The sequence below is a fragment of the Podarcis tiliguerta genome, assembly GCF_965153285.1.
Source record: "Podarcis tiliguerta genome assembly, chromosome: 14".
NCBI lineage: Eukaryota > Metazoa > Chordata > Lepidosauria > Squamata > Lacertidae > Podarcis > Podarcis tiliguerta.
Window position 1 is genome coordinate 34532692 of NC_139547.1, and position 17002 is coordinate 34549693.

General features: G+C 47.9%; 1 protein-coding gene across 1 annotated transcript; it reads left to right on the forward strand.

Moving 5' to 3' along the window:
• The first annotated feature begins 1501 nt into the window (after positions 1 to 1501).
• On the forward strand, positions 1502 to 16520 carry NAGPA (N-acetylglucosamine-1-phosphodiester alpha-N-acetylglucosaminidase). The gene is made up of 11 exons (XM_083414120.1): positions 1502 to 1682; positions 3604 to 4089; positions 4759 to 4898; positions 5984 to 6092; positions 7727 to 7855; positions 8137 to 8345; positions 9551 to 9598; positions 11414 to 11542; positions 12265 to 12396; positions 13697 to 13748; positions 14584 to 16520. Exons 1-11 carry the CDS (start codon positions 1558 to 1560, stop codon positions 14789 to 14791), a joined length of 1767 nt encoding a protein of 588 aa, XP_083270246.1. The 5' UTR covers positions 1502 to 1557; the 3' UTR covers positions 14792 to 16520.
• The last annotated feature ends 482 nt before the right edge of the window (positions 16521 to 17002 follow it).

Here is a 17002-nt window from a genome sequence, read left to right on the forward strand (position 1 = left end):
TGTGCTGTCCCTTGCTCACAGATTCATATCCCCACCTGCTTCATGTAAACACAGCTGAGGAAACGAATAGGCAAGCAAGTCCCAGGGTCAAATGCAAAATCATCACACAGAGCAGCAACCTGTGCAAAGCAGCGGGTGGAAACTGCTTGTCTATCCCAATGAAATACCATTAGAGGACTGGAATAAGGTAGAGTGGAAATGATGTGATGGCCTACAGGTGCAATCCTAGCCCCACTTACCTGGGAGTAAAGCTCCACTGAATTTAGTGAAACTAGCAGCTTATCCACACTTACCTTTCCAGACACGGTCCAAAGCTCCGTGTCTGAGCACCTTTTTTTGGGCTCGGGAGCTTTCCACTCAAAAACCCGCTTTTTAGCAATCATTTGGAGCTAACATCAATCCCTGGAATCCCAAGAAATGTAGTTTGTTAAAGGTTCTGGGAAGTGTAGCTTTGTGAGGGGTAAACTACAGTTCCCAAGTCTTTGGGTGAAGCCGTGTGATTTAAATGTCTGATGTGGATGCGACCTTACGTCAGGATTGCTGCCTTAGATGCATGATTGCAATGGAGCCTGCACCCAACCCTAAGCAACATGTAGCTGGGATAATCAAAATGTGGTGTAGTGGTTAAAATGCTGTTGCTGGGAGAGCAGGGTTCAAATCACTGAGCTACTTGGAGAAAAGTTGGGATATAAATGTAGTAATAAATAAATATTCCTTCCCTCCTCAACCCAGCACCTCCCCCTTCCTTTGTGGTTTACCTGGTGTCAAATTTTAGATTGCAAGGTGGGTGACAGTGTGTCTTAGTTTACAGAAGATGGCCCTCAGCTTGGAGTGCTGTTAGAGGACAGCTCTCTGTCTGAAAGGCTGTCAGGTCCAAAGCCCTCTTGAAAGGTAAGTTCATAAAAGGGAGGAGGGGGTTGCAGTTGCCCACCACGAGATAGCACCTAGACAGAGGACAGAGAAGGCGCACTGGTCCCCTGGGTCAGTCTTTCCCATCACAATGAGATTTGGTATGCCTGTTTAAATTACAGTACAGTGGTACCTCGGGTTAAGTACTTAATTTGTTCTGGAGGTGCATTCTTAACCTGAAACTGTTCTTAACCTGAAGCACCACTTTAGCTAATGGAGCCTCCAGATGCCGCCGCACCGCCACAGCACAATTTCTGTTCTCATCCTGAAGCAAAGTTCTGAACCCGAGGTAATATTTCTGGGTTAGCAGAGTCTGTAACCTGAAGCGTCTGTAACCTGAAGCGTATGTAACCCGAGGTACCACTGTAGTTATTTCTAAATTTGCATCTATAGCATATGCAAATTTTATGCAAATACGCGTCCTTTTCCAGTGTAAGTGGCCGCCTTAAGGACACAACAATAAACAACAACAACGAAAACAAGAAGACACTTGCTCCTCCTAATCTCAGGCGAGCAAATTCTGCGACTCCGCTAGTTGGCCACCAGAAGGAGCGGTGAAACCACGCTTCCTTTTTCCGCTCCTGGCTTTGCTGCTTTTGAAATACTCTCACATGATGGCTTGTCATGTGACCGTGCGGCAGGCTCAATATGGCGGCCTCCATAGAGCGCCTAGTCCATAGAGTAGGCGAGGGGCAGCGACCGACTGCTTTGGTTGTTTTTTCTATGGTGCTGCTCCGCTGCTTTCTGGGAGTTCAGGGTCACTCCGTAGCTTGGTAAGTGCTCAAACCAGAGGAGAAGCCTTTCCACCTCTAAGCATCATGTGGGCGCGGGGGTGAGAGTTTCCGGCTCTTCCCACCCCCGCCGCATTTAGCTAATCTTTAGCTGTGCTTGTACGTGAAGGAAACTCAGGTGATAAGAGGGCCGAAGAGATCAAATTGACAATACCTGGGCGGATGTCCCGTTGAACAAGTAACACTGCTTGCAAGTATAAAGGTAGTAGAACAAGAAGAGGATTTAGCACCGTATTCCCAGAGTGTTTTTTGTTTTGTTTTTGTTTTAAGGTAGAGATTCTATTTGTATAGGCATACAAGTCCTTGCAGAGAACTTTTTTAATTTGGGAGAGCCTTAAAAAATGCTTTCATTCGTCTTATCCTGCCACATCAGTACTTCCCCATCTTATCACATTTGTGGATCTGGTGGCTGTGTGCAGGAAGCTCTCCAGTTTTCTCAAGCATTTTTCTTTGTAACTAAATTAGTTCTGTTCTAGAACTTGGTGGTAGTTTTGTCAGGCGGAAATGGGGGAGTGAGACCTACTAGGACAGTTGCTTTTCATTTCCTCTGTTCCAGTTGCTTTAACACAGAGATTGAGTGAAGTTTTTCCAGTGGTGGAAAAAACTCGGGGCACCTTAATTTCTGGCTCTCAGGCTGCATTAAAAGGCACGTGTGTGGGGGCAGTAGTTTTCTTAAATCCACTGAGTGTTCCTCCATCTTCTTACATAATGTGGGTTTCCTTAGAATCTAGTTTAGCGCAGAACTGCCTACTTACAGATGTTCAGCCCTCGAAGTGTGCTTCCTCATCCAAGCACAAGCCTGATCTTGCCTGTCACCCTTTTGATTTCTGACCTGCTTAGTGGCAGTTGTTTGCAGTCCCTTGAGTCAGAGTTTCTTCTTTGGTCAGCCCCCTCCCCTGGCCTATTTAAAGGTAAAGGTACCCCTGCCCGTACGGGCCAGTCTTGACAGACTCTAGGGTTGTGCGCCCATCTCACTCAAAGAGGCCAAGGGCCAGCGCTGTCCGAAGACACTTCCGGGTCACGTGGCCAGCGTGACATCGCTGCTCTGGCGAGCCAGAGCCACACACGGAAACGCCGTTTACCTTCCCGCTAGTAAGCGGTCCCTATTTATCTACTTGCACCCAGGGGTGCTTTCGAACTGCTAGGTTGGCAGGCGCTGGGACCGAACAGCGGGAGCGCACCCCACCGCGGGGATTCGAACCGCCGACCTTTCGATCGGCAAGCCCTAGGCACTGAGGCTTTAACCCACAGCGCCACCCGCGTCCCCCTGGCCTATTTAGCTCGATGTAAAATGACAGGCATGGGAAAAGAGCAAACTTAATGTGTTTATTACCTGAGCATTAATGGAACAGCTTTTAATGGCTCATTAGAGCTGCTTGTGGTGAAATAGAGGCATTGTCTCAGAAAGATATTCACTCCATGTAGGTGGAGAGGTGGTGTTTCCTAATGGAAACCAGTCTTATAACAGATGGCATTTCTTCCACCCAAATATACTCCAAGTTCTAAATGCCTTCCTCAGTGCATCCTATGATAATTCAAAAAAGTAATCTAGAATTTAAGATTTCACAGAATAATAACATTATGAGGCTTTCAAAGTTTGGAGGTGATATCTAGCTGGCAGGAGGTCCCACTTTGCAACTTTATTTGTAACGCAGTGCTTTTCAGTTAAAGGAGTAGTAACACTGAGGACACCAGCTATCAGTCCATATTTAATTATATGGGTTTTGCATTTCTTGGCCCAGCTTTGTACAGATTTATTAGAAATTTGCTTCAAATAACATTTTGGGGTCAACCTTGTATCCAACATATGTTGTAAGGAAGCAAGGTGGTGCAAACGATTTGACAGGGCAAGCTAGTGAGTCTGAACCTGTATGATTCACATTGGAAACTTGCAAAATTTCAGGAATTCATTGAACGATGACCTATTACTGCCGTACCCTCCACCTCGACACGGTCCGCGGCATCACCATCGGTACGTTCGGGACTGTCAAGCTCTCCGACACGGCAACACAACACATGAATCCTGGCCTAGCAATAACAGCACTGTCTTTCCACTGACCGTCACAAGCATCTTCATCTCTGACATCCCTCCAAAGGGTCAGAATAGTCGACATGTCTATGGCCATCTCACTACAGTGAGGGACCCCCTGAGGACGTTCTCTGTGCTGGAGCCTGGTGGGCCAGGGGGCTGCCGTAAACGCAGCCGAGCAACGGTGGAAGAGACCGCCAGGCATGGCAAGTGCCTCGTGGCTCAGAACGGGGGGTACTTCAACACGAAAACCGGAGAGTGCCTTGGGAATGTTGTGAGCAACGGGCATCTCATCCATTCCTCTGGAGGGATTCAGAATGCTCATTTTGGCATCCGGAAGGATGGCACTCTAGTCTTTGGGTAAGGGATCAGCAATTCTTCCTTTTAAACCAGGTGTGGGGAGCTGGAAATCACATAGTACCTGTCAGGCCATTGGGCCATCTAGCTTAGCATGGTCAACACTGACTGGCAGTGACTTTCTAGGATTTCTGAAATCCTAGAAAGCAGGGGAGATACCGTGATCGCAGACTTGGAGTTTGGAAGGGACTGTGAGGGTCATGCAGTTCAACCCCCTGCAATGCAGGAAACTTTCACCCAATGTCTGTCTCGAACCCACGACCCTGAAATTACAAGTCTCATACTCTTCCAGCTGAGCTATCCCTCAGGTCATGGTGAACTGTGAACTTGGAAGGGACATTGGTGGCCACACTTAGCTCAACCCACTCTTCAGGGCTGGGTTTGCAGTGCAGAGTGTACTGCAGCATCCCTGATGGAGAGCCATTCAGCTTCTGCCTCATAGGAGAGCTCTACCACCTCCTGAGATAGCCTAATCCACTGGCCATTAAAGCTGTATTATACCACAGTCATGGCTTTTGCCAGAGGATCCTGGGAAGTGTGGTTTATGAAAGATGCTGAAAGCCGGCCCCTTTTCCCATCACAGAGCTACAATTCCCAGAGAGGAATTGTCCTTTAAATATTTTCAAATGTCTCTCCCTCCTTATAACATGGCTCCTCCGTTGTCTTTTCCAGCTACCTCTCTGAGGAGGACGTGTTGGCTAAAGACAATCCCTTTGTGCAGCTTGTGAGTGGGGTGGGTTGGCTCTTGCGAGATGGGGAGGTCTACGTGAATCAGAGTCGGGCGGTGGAATGTGACGAGACGCAGGAAACAGGTAAATGTGGGGAGGGGCCCTGTTCCCAGTGGCATAGCATGGGGGGTGCAGGGGGGGCCGGCCGCACCGGGCGCAACATCTGGGGGTTAGGGTTAGGGGGCGCAAATCCACGGGTTAGGGGGCGCAAATTACTTGCCTTGCCCCGGGTGCTGACAACCCACGCTACGCCACTGCCTGTTCTTTTTGTCTGCCTGATGCACTGGATGGTCAGAAGGGGAGGAGGAGCGATAACAGGGGGCGTGTATTGATCTGTCCATAATGGGAAGCACCCACAAGGCTTGGTAGCCACCCAAGACTGGAGAGGAACTGATGTGTCTTGCATCTTTTCCTTCAGTCCACTGCCTTTCTGTGCCCCTCCCCCATGCTTTCTGTGCTGTTGGGTGGGTGAAGAGCTATGGGATTCACTTGGTTCCTCTGGTGAGTAAGGCTTGGGCAGGGGAAGAACATGTTCCATGAAGGTCCTGGCATGACCTAGCAAGCTCTAGACCACCCCAGGCTCAGCAGGCTCAAGGCCAAGGCTGCCCATGGCCCTAATGGAAAAATTAAGATATAAGATGTAAGCATTAGGAAAAGGTAATCAAGAAGACAAGTGGTGATTTGCGGTACTGTTTAATTGAATTTGTATGTAACAAAGAAAACCATTTTGCACCTCCTCAAACACACCAGTGACTTGTGGTTAATGGACTGCAGCTAATCGTATTAATTTTTATTTCCTTCCCAGAACCAGATATCTGGTTTTTTTAATGTTCTTTCATTATAATCACCATGCCCACGCTTCAGCGAAACTGAATTCTTGTATTCTCTCTTCAAATGATTCATTACATTTATGTTTCTTGTCTGTATGCTCATGAAAATTAAATACATATGTTTATATATGGCGAAACAAAAGACCAGAGCTGTGATGGTACCCAGCTTAAAGCAGACGGTATTTAAGAAAACAAAACATGCTTACACCATTCTGCTGCAAGGAGAGGTTTTGCCCTGTGATTTGTTTTTGTTTTTTTAAAAACATCCTTGTAGCAGAGTGATTATGTTTCTCAGCTATTTGTACTCTGTCTCTCTTTCTCCCCACCCCTTTGTGGTAGGTACGTTTGACAAGTTCATCAATACTGTGTCTGCCAGGACAGCCGTGGGGCATGACAGGCAAGGACAGCTGGTGTTGGCCCACTTTGATGGGCAGACACATACAAGGGGGTAAGTCTGATTAGTTTTTGAAGTCATTCCTCCTAGTGGGGTAGGTGATCCATGCCTCAGATTGAGCTCTGCTTGGAGGGCCTCTTTGTCTCCTTGATGTGTTGTGGGTCAGTTTTGCTTTTTTTATTTAAGTAACAATTCAGGATAGGGACGCGGGTGGCGCTGTGGGTAAAACCTCAGCGCCTAGGACTTGCCGATCGCATGGTCGGCGGTTTGAATCCCCGCTGCAGGGAGCGCTCCCGTCGTTCTGTCCCAGCGCCTGCCAACCTAGCAGTTCGAAAGCACCCCCGGGTGCAAGCAGATAAATAGGGACCGCTTACCAGCGGGAAGGTAAATGGCGTTCCGTGTGCTGTGCTGGCTCGCCAGATGCAGCTTGTCACGCTGGCCACGTGACCCGGAAGTGTCTGCGGACAGCGCTGGCTCCCGGCCTATAGAGTGAGATGAGCGCACAACCCTAGAGTCTGGCAAGACTGGCCCGCACGGGCAGGGGTACCTTTACCTTTACTTAACAATTCAGGAGAAAAGTTAAATAAGGAATCCAACTGTAGGTGCTAGCATTTAACATGTAGGTGTCTGAGGAATTTCCATCCTATGACTCAACACCAGACAAGTATTATTCTGTAATGTATCCCGGTTTGCCCATAACGCTAAGAGGTTGGTTTGTAAACCTTAGTTTATGTTAAGTGCAGTAAACCATGGCTTACAGGCTAAGGCACTGGGGCAGGTTCAGATGATTAAATTAAACCATGGTTTAGTTAACCAGGCCTATATGAAAGAGCCTTCTTTTTTTAATGACTTTAATTGACCCTCATCTTAAAGAAAGCAGAGCCAGGTTTGGAAGGTTGGTTACTGTGGTACGTGAATTCTCTCTCACATGAAAATATATGGTCGTCCCCACCAACCCAACCCTCAAGCTGTTATCTTGTCTGTGCTACAGTAATCGCTGGTTCTCTTTTCAGGGCTGCCCTAAGACTTCTCACTGCCTGAGGCAGATGGTGAAGTCTTGTACAGAAGCCTAGCATAAGGTACCCCTGCCCGTACGGGCCAGTCTTGACAGACTCTAGGGTTGTGCGCCCATCTCACTCAAGAGGCCGGGGGCCAGCGCTGTCCGGAAACATTTCTGGGTCACATGGCCAGCGTGACATCGCTGCTCTGGCGAGCCAGAGCCGCACACGGAAACGCCGTTTACCTTCCCGCTAGTAAGCAGTCCCTATTTATCTACTTACACCCGGGAGTGCTTTCGAACTGCTAGGTTGGCAGGTGCTGGGACCGAACAACAGGAGCGCACACCCCTCCGCGGGGATTCGAACCGCCGACCTTTCGATCGGCAACCCCTAGGTGCTGAGGCTTTTACCCACAGCGCCACCCGCGTCCCGAAGCCTAGCATACAAACAGTTTAATCTTGCATTGACACTGTTAATGTGCCAGAACATTCCACTACACACAAGGACCACAGGCTAGCGTGGCCGGGAACAGAGCATGCCACATGGCTCATCCAGCCCTAACACTTAACTTCCGCTCCCTGCTCTCCAGCATTTGCCTCCTTCCTCCGCCTAAGGATAGGGCCGGCCCTTACTCTTCTTCCGCCTATGTAAGGCATCTTCTCACAGCTATCCCCTTAATCGTTTGCACAGCCTCAGTCTTTGGGATATGGCTGATTTCCTGAAGCAGCAAGGCGTCGTCAATGCCATCAACTTGGACGGCGGAGGGTCTGCAACCCTGGTCTTGAATGGAACGCTTGCTAGTTACCCTTCAGATCACTGGTAGGTGCTGTCGCTGTTTGCTAAAGGGGAGCTTGACCCTGTACTCGTGGACAATGCAGAAAGAGCCCCCTGCTGTCACACTTCTGGTCCTGAAGTGGCCAGGCTATGTTTGGGGGGTGAGACAGTTTTCTGTGGGTCTGCATCAGTGTCAAATGAAGTTACTACAGCTGAGAAACCTCGCTGTTTCTCCCAGCTTTAAAGAAGGGCCAGGATGTGTACTAGGGCTTGGCTTGGCTGCTGTTGTTGTTCTTTTGGTGCAATCAGTATTTCTTTCTCCCCAGTGAACCTTACCCCATGTGGCGCTGCCCTCGGCAGGTTTCGACTATCCTGTGTGTCCACGAACCTGCCTGCCAGCCTCCGGACTGCAGTGGGCATGGGCACTGCGTCCTTGGGGAATGTCAGTGCGATGGAGCTCTCTGGAGAGGACCAGCATGCGATGTCTTGGACTGTGGCCCTTCCAACTGCACCCTGCATGGAATCTGTACAGAAGGCAAGGCCACGTGGGCTGGGAGAGGTGTGAGCATGTGGGTCAGGTAGAACAGGTGCCCGGCCTCCAAGTCAGGGCTGCCTATAGAGATGGGGCTCTCAGAAGCACATCACTAGTAGCAAGTAAAGGTAAAGGTAAAGGGACCCCTGACCGTTAGGTCCAGTTGTGGCCGACTCTGGGGTTGTGGCACTCATCTCGCTTTATTGGCCAAGGGAGCCGGCGTACAGCTTCCGGGTCATGTGGCCAGCATGACTAAGCTGCTTCTGGCGAACCGGAGCAGCGCACGGAAACGCCGTTTACCTTCCCGCTGGAGCAGTACCTATTGATCTACTTGCACTTTGACATGCTTTCGAACTGCTAGATTGGCAGGAGCAGGGACCGAGCAACCGGAGCTCACCCCATCGTGGGGATTCGAACCGCTGACCTTCTGATCGGCAAGTCTTAGGCTCTGTGGTTTAACCCACAGCTCCACCCACGTCCCTACAGCACCCTTGATTTAGAGGCTGCCTATAGAATTAGGGTTCTAGAAAGCACATTGCTATTAACAAGTGGGACTCCTGCTGAGACTGCTTCTGGGCAAATTGGGTTTTTTAAAAACCCTTGGATATATAGCAGGGGATGTTTTTTTACTCCTCTTTTTCTTTTGGTTAAAGGCAGCCTCGGACTAACCTGTTCTGATTTGTTAGGATGCTGGCTCTACCATTGGGCAGAGTGAGGCAACTTCTTGGTATCCAGAATAGGAGCAGTGGTGGCAGTTTCCCACCTACTCCTCCTGAATCCCCCATCTTGGAGGACAGAGCTGTGTTTGCTCCCCAGGCTCCCCCTCGCCCCCTAAACTGGCCTTTGGCTTTTAACTCTCTGTTTCCTTTTTGTGTTGGTTTAGTCTGCTTGTTTTTAAATAGAACTGTCTTTTAGACTTGTTAATGCTGTTTTAATGTATTTACGTGTTTGTTACTTTCTTCAAATATTTTCAGTTGCTTTGAGTTGTCACTGAGAAATAAGGTGACTAATTTAATAACAATATTCCCCAAATGTCCTCCGTTTCCCCTTGGCCGTGGCTTATCTGAAAATCCCACGTTCTGTCCTGAATTCCCTCCTTTGCCGGCACTGGTGACTCTATTCCCGGTTGTGCCACAACTTACCTCTCTGTGCCCATGAACTCACTGCTCCAAAATCACATCCATCTCTTCTTTCCCCCTTTATTGCAGAGGGATGTCTTTGTGATGCTGGCTGGCAGAGCCCCAACTGCAGTGAAGGTAGCTGGATTTCCTCCCTAACAATCCTTCCTTTGCAGAGTTGTGTGTTTGTGTGAATATTTATCTATTGCATCAGTTTGTAACTTGGGAAACCAATTGCAAAAGTTAGGGCAGCGTTTGCCAACCTAGTGCCCTCCAGTGGTCTTGGACCGCAAGTTCCATCAGCCCCAGCCATCGTGGGGCAGAGTATAAACTCAAACAAAACAAAACAAACTTTTCACCCTTTGGCCAAATAATAAGCTGAATTGTTACAGTCCTTGAAAATACGCTGCAGTTGATTGAACTGGCAGTAGCTGTTTTTCTCCAGTTTTATTGATTTTATTGCCTTGTTCTTCTTTTATTGCTTTACTTTGTGTTCCTTGCTCCAAGCATTCTTTGGTCAGGATAGAAATTAACTACGGTAAATATATATTTCCAGGGCAACTTACATCCTGATTGACTTTTCTGTTTTGACTTTGCTACATGTATTGGGGGGGGGGGGGAGGCACTTTTGGTGGCCTGCATTGTGGCCACCAAATGCTGAGTTTTTTTATTATTATTGTGATTTATTCCAAAAGAAGGACGAGCTTATGCAAACTGCAGAAACAACATGGGCTGCATTTTCTGTCCTGGGACAGATGTAGGGGATGGGGAGATCCACAGCTGCACCCTTATCCAGCTTACCCATGTCCATGCAAGGTCCTTACCATCTGTGTCACCAGTCTAGTGCTTAAATGCAAGGTTGGAACAACTGTGTGTGTGACCCTTCGTAGCAGGGAAAGCCAGCAGGTGTTCTCTGGCTGTTCTTGTTGTTGGACTCCAGATCCCATCAGCCCCAGCAAGTGCGGCTTGTGGCAAGGCATGATGGGACCTGTAGTCTAGCAACATTTGGAGGCTGCCACGTTGGCTATCCCTGCTTTACAAGGGGGGGTAGAACATGTGCTCACTGGTAGAACATGTGCTTGGAATGCAGAAGGGTCCCAGGTTCAATCCTTGCATTGTATCAATTGTCGGTATATAAACACATCTATAAATAAAAAATCCTGGCGTCTGTGGGGAAGGCTGGGCAAGTCGGCCATTCTGAAAGCATGGAAGCTGCTGCCAATCAGTGCAGACAGTACTGAGCCAATTGAACAAATAGTCTACTTTGGTATAATGCAGTTATATTGGGGCTTCCCTTGCTCTTGACCTGGAAGCTGCAGGCAATGCAGAATGCTGCTGCACAGCTGCCCATGGGACTGACACCCCACCAGCATATAGCACCTCTGCTGAAAGATCTGCACTCGCTTCCTACCAGGCCAAGTTCAATTGGTTTCTTACTGTTAGTATATAAAGCCCTTAACAGCTTGGGAGCAATTTACCTGCGAGATCGCTTTGCCCTATATAAGCCCACTTGACTGCTCTGAACTGGCCCCGTTAAAAGTGCCACATAATATTTTTTCAGCATTTGTAAGAAATCAGCGTTTTAGCATTTAACCTTCGCTTTGGCTCACACTATTGACATCAGGCAGAGTTCCTACAGCGAAGGCACCTTTCTGGTGCCTACTAAAAACATTTTTGTTTAGACAAGCCTACCCACACCTGTGGAATGCTGACATGTGTTTTCATTAGGCTTTTAGCTTATTTCTGAAGGTTTTAAATTGGTTTTTAACTGATAATTTTATTGCTTTATTCTTTTTTTGTAAAGGATTTCAGGTTGTTTTCTTTATGTAGGATGAAGTGCTGTGTATAATTTTTGTGAAGCAAATAAACAGTAAATATATATTCCTCGCCACCCAAAGTTCTGATGGTGTTTTGTGTGTGGTCTCCTCCCTCCCTCTGTCTCTTCTGCCATAGCCTGTGCTCCTGGTTCCTATGGCGACGGCTGCCTTCAGAAGTGCCTCTGCCTCAATGGTGGTGCCTGTGACCCTGTCCACGGAACTTGCAATTGCTCAGCTGGCTACCAAGGCACGCATTGCGAAGAAGGTGAGAGATTTGTTTATTTTAACTTGGCTGTGGTGATAACGTATTTGCTCTACTCCCTTCTTGCTGAGTTAAAACTTGCTGGTTAAAACAGCACTGTCTGCACCTGGTACTTGTGACTGTCACTGCTCCCCTCCCAGCCTTTATAATTCCTTAACGTGCTGTGGGGAGCCATGCTTTGGGCTCCAAAGAAATTGGGACAGCCGGAAGACGGGGTGTAAGCAGCGAAGAAATGGGCGAGTTAGCTGACAGGAGAGGCTCAGTGGAGCCAGCTAGTGGGTGAAGAATGTCCAACCTTTCCACATCTTCTACACACAGTGCACAGTTAAACTGTGGAACTCACTGCCACTGGAGGCAGTGAGGACCACCAATATGAATGGATTGGACAAATTCATGGTTATTAGCCACAATGGCTCGGTTCTGCTTCCACAGTCAGGGTATTCAGGCTTCTGAATACAGGTGCCAGAAACCACAGGAGAAGAGAGTGCTGCTGCACACACGTCCTGCTTTCTGGTTTCCCCGCAGGTATCTGGTTAGCCTCTGTAAGAACAGCTTGTTCTGGGCAAAGGCAGAAGGGCTTTGCAAGCCTTGGCAATCAGCTGCTCATCCGTGCCAGAAAACCCTGCTGTAAGACAGAGAGCCAGGCCTGATTCTGCCATGTGTTTCCCGGGCCTGCTTGCTGTTGTGTAACCCCCAACTTGTCTTCCCTGTGATTGTTTTCTCAGCCTGTCCCAGCGGACGGTACGGGCCAAACTGCCAGGATGCCTGTCCCTGCCCAAACCAGCGTCCTTGTGATCGGAAGACGGGCAGTTGCAATGTTTCTGCTGAATGCCCCCTGCCTGACGACGTAGACACAGGTAGGTGGCTCAGGGGCCTCATGACTCAGAAGGAGACACAGCCTGAGCTTTTCTTTTGGAGGGTTTGGCCCTTGGCCTTTTTGCTTCCTGTTTAAAAGGGTCCTGGAAAGATAGGAAGAGGCCTTATTTAGACTCTGGCTCATTGGCCTACCAATCTCAGTATTGTCTTCCCTGACTGGCAGCTGCTCTCCAGGACTTCGGGCAGGGATCTCTCTCATGTTGTGGAGGGGGCTGACTAAAAATCAGCCCTCCTGCCAGGGAAATATCTCCTCACTCTCATATATATATATTCTAAAGTACAGCATAAAAGCCCCACTCTCTAGAGGCCAGGTATTCTATTGATCAAATTAGGCCTCAGTGCTTTTCCACACCTTAGCCCAGGCATAGGCAGCCTCGGCCCTCCAGATGTTTTGAGACTACAATTCCCATCATCCCTGACCACTGGTCCGGTTAGCTAGGGATGATGGGAGTTGTAGTCCCAAAACATGCTGGAGATTGAACCTGGAAGCTTCTGTATGTGAGGCTGTTGCTCTGCCTGAGCCATGTGGTTCTTCCCTGTAGGGTTATACCTGGGACAGCTCTTTCTCTCCTGGGCTGCTGCCAGTCAGAATAGTGGTACCGTGCTGAATAGGCCCAAGAGATTTGATGGCTTCATATATCCCAGCTACCCTCTTCTTGGTCTACATTCCAGAGTGCCTGTGGATTTTGGGGTAGCTTTCTAGTGGTGCAATGTACAAGGGAAGAAGACGGATCAAAAAGCTGGAAGAAAGGGGAAATGGGACTGTGCCCCTGTATAGAAAACGGGGGCAGGAAGCGGACCTTATTCCCGGTGCATTTCAGGGGTTCCTCTTTCCCAAGGAGTGTAAACCTGCTTGAGTCCCATTGGAAATCTCATCAATTTCAAGGGTGCTTTAGCTCCAGTTGCATTGGAACCAAAGTTACTATTTCTTGATCTTTGAATGCTTGCTGAAGTTGAGCAGATTACAAATGGGTCGAGTCTGATGGAATGTATGGATTCTTTGAGAAGGAATTCCTTGGAACAAGTTAGGGCACTAGGGGCGTCGTCTCTTTTTTGTCGCCACCCCACCCCCTTACACAGTTGTCATCCGCATTCGTCTTGAACAAACTGTCCTGCCCATCCCTTTCAGGACAGCAAGAGAAATCTAGACTCTTGATCTGACGCAACGATGAAGCCTTCATGGATCCGTTCCAGTCTATTTGCTGCATTGGAGATTTGCCTTGTCCTTCGTGCCTGGCAATTAAGCATCTAAATGCATCTCTCTCTCCCTCTCTCTCGCAGGGCAGTGCTTGCTGAAGGCCAATGAGAAAGACGCGCTCCTTGGGTTTACAATGTAAGTTGTGTGCTTTGTGTTTTTGTAGTGTGGTTGTGTGTTGTAATATTTTCTAGCCTCCTGTAATAGAGCTAGTCGCAGAGTCCTAGTCTACAAGGCCCCCTCCACCTCTGCGTGGTCCAGCCCATTGCCCAGTGCAGGCAGTATAGATCACCCCCAATAGACAGCTGTTCATCCTTATACGGACACAAGAAGAGGCCTGCTGGATCAGGCCAGTGGCCCATCTAGACCAGCATCCTGGTCTCACGGTGGCCAACCTGTTGCCTACAAGAAGTCCGCAAGCAGGAGCTGAGGATGACAGCACTCTGCACCTGCAAATTCCAGAAAGTGGTATTCAGAAACATTACTGTCTTCTGATTCTGGTGGTGGAGCATAGCCACAGCAGCTAGTAGCCTTTGTTAGCCTTTTCCTCCATGAATTTGTCCAACTCTCTTTGAAAGCTATCCAAGTTGGTGGCCATCGTTGCCTCCCATGGCAGCAAATTCCATAGTTTTAACTATGCAGTGTGTGCCTCCACTTTGAAGAATCTGCACCATGGGAGATGCTCACCACCTCTCTAGGGAATTGGTCCCCTCGTCCATCTGGCCTTGCCATCAGGAAGCTTCTTCTAATGTTCAAGCACAGTCTCCCCTCCTGCAGCCGAAGGCCATTAGTTCTAGCCTCCTCCGCTGGGACAAGTCTGTTCTAGCAAAGTGATTACAATGATGAAATGGGAATCTTTTGACTTCTATTGTCAGTTTGCAAGCTGGCGTGTTAAGGTGCTGTAAACATGCTGATTATTATTTTCATCAGTTACCATTATTATTAATAGTATTTTTATTTTGTTTTTTTACAGTAAGGAATGGTTTATAGTAGTCTTATCTGTGCTGCTTCTGGTTAGCGCCGCGTTCAACATAAAGCACTTTTGCTGCAGCAGCTCCACAGGCCGACAGAACTTCTCCAGGCGTCCCAACAGTTTCCACTATGAACTGTTAAGGAAATCAAACAGTTTTCCACTCGCAGGAGGAGAGGATGAAGACTACACAGAAGACACAGAGACCTAACACAGACGGCTGTGATCCTTTGATGTGAGAACCAGCAGGAGGCCCCATCCATCACTCTTGTGTGATGGCACACTGTAGCAGAACCTTCCAGAAGGAACAAGTGGCTTCCATGTAGAACTTGACTACTGCTCCCCTCATTGGCCTTGCCTAGGGGCAACGGACCTTTTCTCAGTCCGAGAGCCCATATTTCCATCTGGAAACCGCCAGCAGTGAGCAGGGCCTAAGGCGAAAGAGGGCAGAGCAGTTAACCTAAGTTTTACCTTTTTGTGTACTGTAGGCTAGTTTCCACAAACACACCTCTGTATCCTCCATTGTGCTAAGCAAGAAGGACTATCAGAGTTAAAGGACACATTTCAGCTGGCAAAAGAAACATCTGGGGAAGTGTGGGGCTTTGGGAGAGGGGTTGTACTGTGAGGAGGGTCCTGAGGGACAGATAAGAGAGGGATAGATTTGGCCTCCAGGCCTGAGGTTCTCCACCTTGGACCCATCCTTTCCAAAATGAGGCACTGCCCTTCCAGATGTTTTAGGTTGGGGAAAGAAGTCTAGAAGCTGCTGGGGCTGGCCTTGACCTCTCTGCTGCTCCAGTAAAGGACTTCAAATAGAATCCTCTGCACATAAAGACAACCACCACATTACAGTATGGACTCCAGCTCCCATCACCCTCAGCCACCATGGCTGATGGTCACAGATGAGGCAAGATGTAGCCCAGTAACAGCAAAAGGGCTGGAGGTTCCCCACCTGTGATGTGTCATGAGCCAAAATGGCTTTCAAAAAGAGGAGCAACTGTATAACTGCCAGTGTTTCCTTGCTGAGAACAGGTGGATGTAGCCAAAGTGCAGAGTGGGGCTGTTTAAAAGCCTTCTTGCAAACACCCCTGTGCTGTTTTGCAGAGGCTGCTGCCTTCCTCTCTTTCCCATGCCCCCTTGACAGCCCGGATTCAGCCAAAGCCTGTATGCCTCTGCCCCAATCCCAATTGGTATGGGATCCGGGCTTGGGCCGGATCCAGGGCTGTCAAGGGGCAGGAGAAGATTCTGGGTACATCCTTACTAATTTCTTTAAGTGGTGGTTGCAGCTCTCGCTGGGAAGACTAATGGGCTGCTACAAAAATAATGTTAAACCCTAGTTACAAATTAACTGGCTGGTTATGCAAATGAGCAGTGTGCTGGTTCACAGCGCTCATTACTTGTTCTTGTATTGCTCCAGTCTGTGCCATGCTGGGGGGAGATGTACCAGAGCCTGGTTCAGCATCGCATGTTGAGAAAGTGCTAAAAGAATTACATAATAACGAAAAGGGCTTCACTGTGAGGAATTTTACTTCCAACTCTGGTTATCAGAGTTCTTGACTCTTAACGCCTTAAGTATGATGGCCTAAGTTAGGCCTTTAGCATACGATCTTATGACAAGTTTTTTAGTAATATATTTTGTAAGATGTAGCTGCGGGTGGGATTGCCTTCCGATAATTTATTTTAAAGCAGAAATTAAGCCTGTCTCGGCCTGAATGCACAAACCACTTTTTCTTTCTGTGGCACTTTGCCTCTTCCTTCGTAATGCCAGGGGTCTTTGGCAGCCCATGTGAAATGTTGTGCCATATTTTAAATTGTGTGTTTTGTTAGCTTCAAAAGTTGAAGAACAATTGCAGCAACCATCCATGTTTGGTGCAGGGATATACTTTTTATACAATCAGGACTATATACTTTTTACACAATAAAGTGACATTTTTTCCTCTTGAGTTATGAATGTTGTCCTTTGACTACCTGAAAGAGGGTGCCAAGACTTGGCATTGTTTCCAGATGCATAGTGACAAGACTCTCATCCATTTTTACATGGTCCCCAGATACCTTAAAGCCTACATACAAAATTGGAACTCTACAAAGGTTCAAATGCACAAAAATACTACTTTATTTTAGATCAAAAATTAAAAAACACATCTTACTAAAAACTTCCATCTTACTATAAATTACAAACAAAAACTCTAGGTATGTAGTTATTTGTTAAGGCCACATTTGAGATACAGTGGTGGAAATATTGTTTCACTGCCTGGTTTATGAGCAATTCCATTTCTATCAGCTTTGCACCTCAGAAGCAAACTATTGCCCAATCATCTGTGCATTCTAAAAAAACACAAACATTTGCAAAATCTGAATTAAAAAAACACTCTAGAACATCCCTGATAATACTCCTTAAAAATATTTTTCTTTTTGAAAAAAGAAA

Coding starts and splice junctions, on each gene's coding strand:
- NAGPA (XM_083414120.1), top strand. CDS start 1,558: ATGGCGGCCTCCATAGAGCGCCTAGTCCATAGAGTAGGCGAGGGGCAG. Junction 4,899..5,983: donor TGACGAGACGCAGGAAACAG/GTAAATGTGGGG, acceptor CCTTTGTGGTAG/GTACGTTTGACAAGTTCATC. Junction 9,599..11,413: donor GAGCCCCAACTGCAGTGAAG/GTAGCTGGATTT, acceptor CTTCTGCCATAG/CCTGTGCTCCTGGTTCCTAT.